Source organism: Podarcis raffonei, chromosome 14 (assembly GCF_027172205.1).
Source record: "Podarcis raffonei isolate rPodRaf1 chromosome 14, rPodRaf1.pri, whole genome shotgun sequence".
Taxonomy (NCBI): domain Eukaryota; kingdom Metazoa; phylum Chordata; class Lepidosauria; order Squamata; family Lacertidae; genus Podarcis; species Podarcis raffonei.
The window spans coordinates 43,088,762-43,100,559 of record NC_070615.1 but is presented as its reverse complement, the minus strand read 5'-3'; the positions used below and the strand labels follow the sequence as shown (position 1 = coordinate 43,100,559).

General features: G+C 43.2%; 1 protein-coding gene and 1 long non-coding RNA gene across 3 annotated transcripts in view; one reads left to right on the top strand and one right to left on the bottom strand.

Moving 5' to 3' along the window:
* Window positions 1-4,031: 4,031 nt before the first annotated feature.
* On the bottom strand, window positions 4,032-5,403 carry LOC128401304 (uncharacterized). The gene is made up of 2 exons (XR_008327457.1): window positions 5,118-5,403; window positions 4,032-4,444 (listed from the first exon to the last, which is right to left on the bottom strand). It is a non-coding gene; the product is annotated as an uncharacterized LOC128401304 (long non-coding RNA).
* A 994-nt stretch (window positions 5,404-6,397) lies between these two features.
* CYTH3 (cytohesin 3) overlaps window positions 6,398-11,798 on the top strand; it is a 72,784-nt gene continuing 67,383 nt past the window's right edge. For both annotated transcript variants that reach the window (XR_008327456.1, XM_053364140.1), the window contains exon 1: window positions 6,398-6,866. Coding sequence is in view for 1 of the 2 variants with exons in the window: in XM_053364140.1 (XP_053220115.1) it covers window positions 6,836-6,866 (31 nt within the window). In the remaining variant the exon portion in view is untranslated. The remainder of the gene's footprint in view (window positions 6,867-11,798) is intronic.

Below are 11,798 nucleotides of genomic sequence, written 5' to 3'. Positions count from 1 at the left end.
GAGGTGAGTGTGTTTTTTTTTGTTAGAAGTCTGGCATTCTTTACCAATGGTGCTCCTTCAGTTATGTTCAATTCTGTTTTGAATGCTTTATTTTATTTATCTCAATCTGAGGCTGCTTCCTGGTTTTCTTATATTTCTGGGTTCTCAGCTGTGACAGAAGGGACAAACTGCTGGCGGGAGAACAGTACAGTCATACCTTGGGTTAAATATGCTTCGAGTTGAGCGCATTCGAGTTGCGCTCCTTGGAAACCCAGAAGTAACGGAGTGCAGATTATAAAATGACTTCATGCGCATGCGCAGAAGCGGCGAAAAGCGACACGCGCATGCGCAGACATGCCGTTGCTAGTTACATTTACCTCTAGATCTGAACGGGGCTCCGGAACAGATCCTGTTCATATCTAGAGGTACCACTGTATGTTGCTTTGAGGGCAAGAACAAATTGATTCATGGAGAACCTGAGAACAGGGAAGGGAGAAAGTGGTCATATGACAGCTAGTCCTGCCCTGCCTGGAGCAATTAAATGAGAACATAAGAAGAGCTTGCTGGATCAGGCCAATGACCCATCTAGTCCAGCTTACTGTTCTGACAGTGGCCAATCAGATGCCTGTGGAAGGCCTGCAAGCAGGACCTGAGTGCAAGAGCATGTTTGCCTTCTGCAGTTTCCAGCAAATGTTCTTCAGAAGCATGGTTGGAGGCAGAGCAATAGCCATCATGGCACGAGTTCTAGTATCATGAGACCACGGGGGCAGATTTTCTCCATCCACTTTCTCCATGCTCTTAACTAAAAAGTCCCAAATGCTTTAACCTTTCCTCATAGGAGACCTGGACCCACCACGAACCAAGGTGGAAGAGTAGGAAAGAGGTGAGATTTGTAGGGAGGGCAAAGTACCTGGGATGTTAGGGGGAGGAGTGGGAAAAGATGCTAGGATAGTTGGGGTGGATAAGAGAAGATGGAAGGAGACGTTCCCAGTATTTATCAAATTTAATGGACATTTAGATAGTTTTGGGATATTCAGATACCAGACTCCTTATGCAGTGGGATTGAGGGGCTGAATACAGTTGTACCTTGCAAGTTGAATGGAATCCGTTCTGGAAGTCTGTTTGACTTCCAAACCGTTTGGAAACCAGGGAATGGCTTCTGTTTGGCTGCAGGAAGCTCCTGCAGCCAATCAGAAGCCGCGTCTGACATCCGGGTTCCAAAGAACATTTGCAAACTGGAACACTTACTTCCGAGTTTGCGGCATTTGGGAGCCAAAACCACCTACTCACAAGGCATTTGGGATCCAAGGTATGTCAGAATGAGCCCCAGAATAAAACAGCTTTCCTTCAAGATGCAGTTGACATAAGCTGAGTAACATTTACAGGAATAGAGAGGCCATGAAATCACATTGTGCCGATAATGTACTAATATTGTCCTATGAAACTCCAGTTATTAACCCCAACAGCTGATGAGTCAGCCATTAAAGAATCATGCAATGGGCTTAAGAGCCAAGGGAAGTAAAAGACTGCTTGTCTCCTGTCTCCAGCTTTTTGAACCACTTGCTGTAACGTTGCATGATAACTATGTAAAATCCTGGGCATAGTTATCTGGAAGTAAGCTCCATTGAGCTCAGCGGTACTTACTTCCAAATGCATAGGTTCAGTTTGTGAAACAGGTTCAGCTTTAGCGAAATATTTTCAGCCAGCCAAAGTACAGCTTTTAGCTTTTAGCTAGAAACACAGACATTCTTGACCATTTAAACTGCTGGCATGAAGTAGGAACCCCATCCATGAAAAGTTAAGATGTAGCCAGCCTTTGCTTTATTGTTTAACTCATTCTCTGCCTTCCTCTATGCTAATCTGTCACAAACAAACTGGAATGGGTTATAATCACCTCATTCACTTGCCAGAGAAAGAAGGATCTGTCAATTCCCCTGGTGCTCTGGCAGATGACTTAATTGCTCCTGCTCTGGAAAAAAGTATTTTGAGCTGCATTCCTCTGCAGTCCCTCTGTACTGCACCACAGAAGCTGATTACTAATCACTGCAGCCCTGATTTGTAGCCTTCTTGACTACAAAGATGGTTCATAGCATAGCAATCTTTCATTTGAAATCACAAGGTGGTATACAGTGAAATAAAATATTAAAATTACAATTAAAAAATAATCAGCAGCCAATAGGTTAGGGCATACATAAAAATTAATGATCTGGAATAATGCATTCTTGTTTCAATTTTGCAAAGAGAACCAGCGTGCTGTAATAGGTTGTTGGACTGTGACCTGAGTAACCAGGGTTCAAATCCCCACTCAGCCACAAAGTTAACTGGGTGACCTTGGGCCAGTCACTATCCCTCAGCCTCTATCCTACCTCACAGGGTTATTGTGAGGATAAAATGGGTAGGGAGAACCATGTATACCACCTTGATCTTTGAAGGAAAATATGGTATATAAATGTAATAAACTTAATCATAACAAAAACAATAAACATCACTGAGAAATATGCTAGCATAAATTTCTCAGTGATGTTTGCAGAATACCAGGTACAAAATGAGATGGGCAACCTAGTTTTTAAATCTTGGGTCTTCTTAGGGTAACAGCCATGGAGCAGTTAGAAACCCACATGCTAAATCTATCAGATTCTGGGCTGCATAGTGAATTGTTTTCCTACACCGATGATGGTGTAAATCCTATTCTGGCCACAAAGGGAATGTAAAGTGCCAAATCCATCTCAGTTCCAGCACCATAAACCACAGTGGGATTCCATCAGGTATTTATTTGACTCCTGTATGCTTGCAGCTTCCTCGGAAAAAATCCTCTATTTAGTGTTTTTTTCCACTCCAAAATTCCTTCCTTGCCTTCTGAAATGCTGGGCTGATTTTCTCCTCCTTATGCAAAATTAACGGAAAATATAGACTGTGTCCCATTTTCTTAATTAAAATACAGATTTTAAAAATGGTAACCAATCCTTGCTTCTACACAAGTCTTTGTTGTGCAGTTATTCTATGCTGCGAATTAATGTTTCATTATTCTCTCTATGAATGCTTAATGATCTTTCAAGATTATTTTAAATGTTTTCCTGGAAGCTCAGCCATTGCAAAGCAGCTGCTCAATAACATATATATTTTATGCTTATATGTTTATATTTTAATATTCATTTGGAAAATCCACCCTAAAAAGTTGTGTTTACTCTTTATAACAATGTAGGAAGGAAGGCTTGTTAAATTGTCAATAACCTTCCTCCAACTGTGAGACATCTGGCTAATTAATGAAATTTAGTTCTTTTATGGTGTTATGAGTTTGACTGACTCAGTTAGCAGTAATGAGACAATTTGCTGGGGTTTTGCCTGACAAACTTGATGGGTGATTTGGGGACAAGAGAAAGGGGCTTCCGTAATCCTTAATGTTGCCTTGATTGCAATGTCTATCCAGGCTATGGGTTTTGACATACCTGAAAGAGTTTGGGGTGGGGTGGGGGTGCAGAACAGAAAGTTAGAAACAAGTTTGGATTTGGGAAAAGACAGCTATATAAAATGTGTAGCTCAAGTCAGCTAGCCTCGGAGCAGATTGGTTTGTTGCTTTGTAGAATCTGAAGCAGCCTCATTCTACTGAATGATAAGGCCTGTCCTACCTGTAGGATCCATAAGGGGAAAGCTTGATTTGTGATGGTTTGGCTTGCCAAGTGTAACAACCTCTCAAGGTACTCCCAGAAGGTTACCTTATATCACAAACTGGTCATTCAGGTCTGATATTTCTTTGTGCACATCTGGTAGGTTAGCACCTACACATTTACATTTTTAAGTCATAATACTCACTGATGTGCAGCCACCTGCCAACCATACCAGTGGTTGGAGCTCACTCAACCCCAAGTCCTTTCCTGTCCCTTCTCTCAAGTACTCCCGCACACCTCAACTACTTTTTTCATCATCATCATCATTATTATTAGAGCCTGATGATGCACTGTGACTGCAGTCTCGCAGCCAGGTAATCCCCCACATTTACTCTGTGGAGATTCTGAGTATCTGATATGATCCAGTATGAACGTGGCTTGTAGCCATCAGCGGATATAAGTTTATTTGTGTCACAGGAGCGTGCAATTCAGTAATCACACAATTCAAAATTGGAGTTATTATTAGCCAAAGCACAATCTCTACAGTCTTGGTTGAGTGTCAGGCCTAAAGAGCAGAGCAGCTCATTCCTGGTGGACTTATTCTATGAAAATCAGTTGCTGAGGCTGAAAGTCCCTGCCTCCTCACAGCCGTCTAAGTGCCCTCCTTCTCAGGGTTTTTTTCCAAGTAATCGGAGACTGCGCCTGCATGCAGCCAACCTCTCCTCCACCCTTTGCATGCCTCTTCTGGTTCTGGGAGACAAGTGGGGAGGGGAGGACTCTTCACCAGCCTGACTCATCTTTGCCTCTTGGCCTCCCTCTTCCTACTCTCCTGCTTCAGCCTCTGATTCCATCCACTCTGCCTGCATAAATGACAAGCTTTTAGCCACCAGCTATTAAGTAAACAACACAAAATTAGAGTACAATAGTAATATTATTGCATGTGAAATTCCTCAATATAATCTGAATGACATGTTAAATTTCCTCACATGCGTAATAAACCATTTACTCAACCTTTATTAGCTTTCCCCGGAACAAAAAATTAACTGGAACAAATAATCCCAAACTGCAATAAAAGCAACATAGTGAATGTAGGGAATCTGATCTGTTTGGGGGGGAAATAAGCTAGGACCTAACAAAAAGGATAGGAAATCTTTGAGCCCCTCAGAGACGAAATCTGAACTGTGATATTTGAGGAACACTTTGAACTTAAACAAGAGTGTCAACACAGCACTAATATTTGTGAAGGAGCAATATAAAAAAACCAAAGAATAGTTCTCTCTAGGGATTAATAAAATGACAGTAGAGAACTTGAAAGGTACTGTATTCTGAGGAAGGTCAGACCCAGCAGTTTCTGAACCATGAACAAGGAAATATATATAGACAGAGAAAGGGAGAGAGAGAGAGGGAGGGAGAGAGTTTTTCACACCTTTCATATCATCCTTCTACAGCACTTACAACAGAAATCTTGGACATAGCACAAAATGTGGAACTATTCTAAAACGCTTCAGATTAATGCAGCAGCAACAATCTTACCTTGGTTACTAACAGTCCCCATCCCATTTCCACTCATCATTTGCTAATCTCTCAATGTAAGGAGCTCAATATAGGGAAAATAATAATTATAGGATTGGCTTGTCAGCCCTACTGTGTACACACAATACCTTTAAAGCACATTTTAAGGACACCTCCCCCTTAAAAAAATAAATTGTAGACTCTCTCCTTTGTTAAGGGTTGCTGGGATTTGTATCCGTGAGGGGTAAACTCACAGAAAGAGTGTGTGTTGAATGTTCTTTAGAGGTCTACAGTAGTATGTACTGGCTGCCCTGCACCCTGAGTGAGGAATTTTTTTGGCACAATCCCATAATATTTCTTATTATCACTGTAATTCATTTCCATACAGTTGCTTTCTTCTCTGTAGGTACCTGTATTGTTGTTGTTATTCTTTTTATTCTTTTCATTATTATTAATTTATTTATTTAGCGCCCCCTTTGTCTTGGCACCCTATGCAGTGGAACTGCCTCCACCACCCCAAGTTTGGCACTGGCTGCAGTTATAGGGTAAACCAAGACTCTTTTGGGGTGCTAATGCTGTGAACCCCTCCACTGCAGGCTCAGGGTGAGTATATATGTGTACACAAACGATATAGCCCCCAAACTAAAGACACCAGTCTCTGCTGTGTCTCGTCCCAAAAGGAAACATAAACCCAGAGTAAGCTCCGGGATCCCCTGCAATCTCGCACTGCTCCGAGATTGGGGTGCCAGGCAACTGGATCCCCACAGCTTCCAGACTGCTCCTATTCACCTGAATGTTTGCATATACACCCATGCAAGTAACCTCGCGTCTAGTTTGGCCCGAGTTAACACCCAGGCGGGGCGAAAAGTGTTTTTAACCTTGAATTTAAAACTGCCGTGAGGCGACCCAGGGGTGCCAACTTGAATAAAATATGGGAGGCAAGAACCGCTCCGCATAATCGATCACTTGACACGGTGCACTATTTGAATGGCAATGCCGACCGACTTTGGGGGAACGCTGCACCCTCAAATATTTTATTGGAGGGCCGAAGCCCCCTCCTTAGTCCTAAGGAGCTGGCTCCTCTGCCCTGCCCTGAATGAATAACAATAGCTGCCGTTGTTCAAACGACCAAACGAATCGCTCGCGAAGGTGGGCGCTCTTTTGAGTTCCTCGGGCAGTTGGGGGACGGCTTTGAGTTTCTTCGCTTCTTCCCAGAGAAACGATGCGCTTCATTTTTAACGGCGGTTTCCCGAGCGACTGGGCAGCCTTGGGAAAAGGCCAGCGCTCGCCTCTGCAGCGGCGGCGTCCCTTCCTCGAGGGTCGCCTGAGGGAAGCCGCAGCAGCCCCCCATTTCCCCTCACGGAAACCCGGCCTTTCGGAGCGGCGGCGGCGGCGGCGCTGCTGCCTTGTGGCGGAGCGCGGCGTCGAAGGAGGGCCTGAGCTTGAGGCGGCCTCTCCTCCTCCTCCCTCCCACATAATATTTCTTTCTCCCTTCCCTTGCGTGGGTCACATGAGAAGGGGCGGGCGAGCCTCGCTTAGCAGCAGCAGCAGCTGCGACGGGCGGCAGCGACAGTCGGAGAAGCTCCGCTGAGGAGAAACGAGGCGAACGAGGACATCGGCAGCCGCCTCGGAGCTGAGGGGAGCCGGAGCCGCCGGCCGCCAAGCGCCCCCCTCAGGAGTCCGCGCGGGCTCCTCGCGACGCCTCTAACATCGCCCAGTGCTCGGCCAGCAGCCCCAACATGGACGAAGACGGAGGAGGAGGAGGAAACGGTGAGTAGTGGAGGCAGAGGAGTTTGGTTTGGGAGCTTTATGAGGCGGCGGCGGCGGCGATGGTGGCCGTAGCAGCAGTAGCAGCGGCGGCGGCGTGGAAGACCATGAATAAGGGGGACTCCCCCCTCGCCCTCACACACAGAGAGACCAGAGTGCCTCTGAGCGTGTGCAGAGTTTCCCCCCTTTAACGCAGGGATTATCAGACATTTTCGGGAACAGTCTGTCAGCTTCATCCAAGGAGGATCAGGGGAGAGATCTGTGTGTGTTTGGTTTGGGTCGCCCTATTTCATCCTTGCAACAATCCTGTGAGGTCGGTTTCCAAGTTGGGCGGTGTCGGTCCCAAGAGTCTGACAAACTGGAGAGCTTCTTATACCAGCACTTTTTTGTCTATGTTTTTGGCTCTGCGAATTTTAATGCTTCTTGTTTGGTTAGTCTCCATAGTGAACATATATGATTTGGGCGATCAGCTGCATCCTTCCTGTCGAGGTCCAGAGCAAACTTGCCTGAAGTGCAGTTTGATACTTTTTTAAAAAAGAAGAATCTCTCTCTCTGTTTTGCTTTGGTAAATTGTACGTGTGATTCCTGTGTGGGGAATGAAACCAAGTACCAATTTCTCGCTCTCCCAGTTCTGCACTTGAGGGAGTTTAAAATCCTTTCCAACAACACATGATTACATTGTCACGTCAGTGAAGTGCATTTTGATTCAGAGAAGAATTGAATTGACAGGGTCAAGTATGCAGATATATTCCACCCTCTCAGAATAGTCTCCACACAGCTTGAGGATTTTTTTGGTCTTCGGTGGACTTCTGCTCCTGTTCCTGACACGTACCCCAAGCACAAAGATCACACCCTTGCCTTCCATGTACTGGCCTGTTTTCTATACAGCACTTGCAATCACCAATGAAGATTAAAGTCATCCTTGCAACACCCGTAAGCATGCACTGAATTTTGGAAACAGCTGACTCCTTTTACTATGCTTTTGACCAGCCCAATTGTAATCACAGTTTTGAGGGACAGGCTGATTTGCATTAAGTTAACCATTTAAATGATTTGAGTGATGAGTGATCCTTGTTCTCCTAAATGACGCCAGTCACCATGTCCCTTGCTTCTTTTGTTGCCCCACTTCTCAGTTTCCAAATTTAGTTTTGCGATATGTCAGAGATTGAGTTGGGTAGTTTGATCCTGACAGCTCAGAACTGTGTTGCTTTTTACTTTTTTGCAGGGCAGGGAGGAACTCTGTGAGCTGGCAGCTGCTGTCATTTTGTGGGGCTAGCTAGCAACCTGTTGCAGGTGACATATAACAGTGACCGACCTCTGTGGTGACTCTGATCTCTATACAGTGGTACCTCAGGTTAAGTACTTAATTCGCTCCGGAGGTCTGTACTTAACCTGAAACTGTTCTTAACCTGAAGCACCACTTTAGGTAATGGGGCCTCCTGCTGCCGTGCCGCCAGAGCCTGATTTCTGTTCTCATCCTGAAGCAAAGTTCTTAACCTGGAGCACTATTTCTGGGTTAGCGGAGTGTTTAACCTGAAGCGTATGTAACCTGAAGCGTATGTAACCCGAGGTACCACTGTACAACAATTTTTCCTTTCATTTTACCATCGCAAATATTACTATTTCCCCTACAGTTCCAATCCCCATGTGTTCCTATGTATGCTTAGTCCCTTGTTCTAAATTCCATTGATTCACAGACAAAATGGGATATCCCTTTTTTACATTTGTGAAGCTATACATAGTTTCACAGTGTTTCTGTCCTTTGCAGTTTTATTTTGGCAACATAACCTCTTCTCCTATTTTTTCATCCTGTTGCAGTGAGTGACCCCCTCCCAATAGCTACTCATATCATGTCTCCCATTCTCTATAACCACTTCCACTCTAAAAAAATAAAAAAATAAAGCCCTCCTCATGCGTACCTCTTGACATGGTTTGTTCCTATCTCCTAACTGCACACAACTCCCATTCATGTATATTTTTCTCTGCCCCCACACTGTCGCCCACGGATTGCTTTTTCACATATTTATCAGTGCCTCTCGGGATGGGGTAGAGGATTGAGAGACATGAATATAATAAGGAGTAGTGAGTAGTTCTCAGGCTGCTGCCTGCTATATAAAGAGGAGTGTTGTTGAAGGAGGAGCTGGGTTAATCTTTCTGGCAAGGCAAAGCAAGCACTGCCTGTTTTGCCAATTCTAATGTAGGGATGCTGTTCTGATTGGGACTGTTCCATTCAGCATGGAGGACAATAGCGAACTCTGTGTCATGGCATACCCTAACTTATTAATGTCCCCTTCCCATTTTCCCCCTTGAAAGGTCATCTGTTTCTGGAGGAGGAAAAATGAATGCATAGTGTTTAGGGGTTGTGTCAATGGTTGCAAAAGGCAAGTTAGTGATGCAAGATGAGGCCTGGGTATAAAAGATCCTATAGAAAGGGGAGAAGACTAAGAGACATTAGAAGCCACATGGAGATGCAATGAACAGTTTCAAATGGTTGATTTGTACCACCAGTAGTGTTAAGGTCGATGACAAATTGTTCGTTCTTTCACAGTGAAATCCTTGTGTGTTCTTTAGCCTGCCTGAAATTGTGTATACACTTTGCTGAAAACAATGTGTGATAGAAAGGTTAATTGTTTCTTATAGTTTGACATGGGCACTGTTGCTGCCTCACTCTAGGTGCAGCAGTAATTGCTAAGCGGTTTATCCAGTTTGAACAGGCATACAGTTTCCATAGACATTTGCTCAAATGTTTGTAAACACATACCTTTAAAATCTAGGGCGCGTATTTCATAGTGTCCTTGGGTACTCCTTCAGGCTGTTGAATTATAATGGATGTGCCCATAGTTTGAACATCATATAGGATTTTCAACAAAAGGGATTGGGTTAAGACATTTGAGTTAAGCTTTGCCTAATCAAACAGCACACAAAGGACAGTGGTAATAAAATTGTAAAAGTAGTTTATGTAATTTCAAGACGAAGGCATTTTATCAAGAAGTCCTTAGAACAACCATGGGACCCTGTTTCCCTCCAGGTATATGCTAGACTGCAGCTCCGATCATCTTTGACTTTTGGGTATGCTGACCTGACCAGGGCTGATGTTAATTGGAGCCCCACAAAATCTCCACAGGTTCAGGAGGGTCACAGGTTCTCATCCCTGCTTTAGAATAAGGAAGCTGAATTTGTTCTGTGTTCCTTTATTTATATTTGTTGTGCAAATATATGAAGAGCTAGTTATGTGGCATGAGTAATAGTTGCATTATGATCTCTTGCACTAAGACTAAGAAGCTAGAATTCTGAAACCAAGTGGGTGTGGTGTGTTTATCTTGACATAAGGAAAAAATGCTAGGATTAATCAGTGACATGCTGCAGGAAGGCATCCTATAAACAAGCAATGCTGCCATTAACATTTCTCAGCAGTTGTTTCCTGAGCTGTTTAGTAGGTATTTGAGACTGTTCCTTCAAAAGCAAACGTGTCTTTTTGGCAGTCCTGTTTTCTACAAACTAGGTAGGGGGTAAAATGTTAAATAAGCTGCCAAAATGAGCAAAGTTAGACTTTCCATATTTAAAACACTTTTGTGTAGGTTGTAGTATGTGTTTATAAAGAATAATGGGCTCCACATGCAGTTACCTAAACAAAAAACTTTTGAGACTGTCTCCTCCTTTATCTCAGCCTCAGATGAAAATTGCCTTTTTGTGTCAGTTATGAATGATAAGGGGACTTAGAAGAACCCTATTGGTAATTGTCACCCATCTTTAAAGCACTTCCCTTTGGAGGTTCTCCAAAACTTGAACCTTTATGTGTTCCAGTTTGATATGAATGCATAAAACAATCACAAAAGTGTTAAAGCTACAACAACAATATATTGAACAAATATAGTGGAAACTCTTCAAAATAACATTAGTTATTGTGTTGAACTTTACTAAGGTTTTGCACTTTATTGGTTGTTTTACATTTACTGCTCATAACTATACTGTTGCTGGAAGATCTCTTGCAAATTTAATCAAGGATATGTAGTTCATCAGGCCCTGATTATGGGTCCAAAACTGGCAATCCAGCTGGTGGTGCTTCCTTGTAATGTCTGAAAGGATGGGCATTGCATACAGTGAGTTTGAGCCCCCTATTATTTTTCCAAGCAGGCTAGCATTGTGCTGTAAAATTAATTTGGGGAAATAAATTGACTGAAGACAATATAGAGATGATTTGGAGGTAAGGGGTTAACTGAAGAGGAGTTGAATTGATTTGGAGCGGGATCTGTTGGGCAATTAATGGGATAAATGAATGGAAGAGGAATGGATTTGGGGTAATAATAGGGTGGATTGCAAATGAATTTAATTTATCTAGAGCGATTTGGATGGGGAATTAGTTGGCTTGACTTCTACAACATTTGAACTCTAAATTTGCATATCCAGTAACATATGCAAATCTGTAAGGAAATAACAACAAGCACACACTCCAAATACAGGCACAGCTTGTGAATGGCCCCAGAGACCTTTTCCTTCACATATTAAAAACATGCTTTGCCAGCTGAATATTCACACAGTCACTCATTTGGCTCTGGTGGGCAGCAGCGCTTGTAATGTCCAAAGATGTTTGTTGGACAACATTCTTCTTGTTGGTTTATGGAACTAAAAATGCCAAGTAACATTCAAAACAAAACCCAAGGATGTTTTGTCTTATTACACCTCTAAAGTAGCAAGTATCAACATTTTAATGTGGTTTCCTTTTAATATTCACAGCTTGTTCAAATTAGACTTTCTGAGACTGTGCATGCATAGCTGGAAATCTGTTCTCTCTTTTTTAGTCCAAATTTATTTTGGCTTTTTAAAAAACCTCTCCTGCATTGACACCATGTTTCTATCCTTGTATTTTAAAGTGTATTGTGTTTTCATTTAGTAGAGCAGTGGCTGCTTCAAGCTTCCTTGCAGTGATCTTTTTCA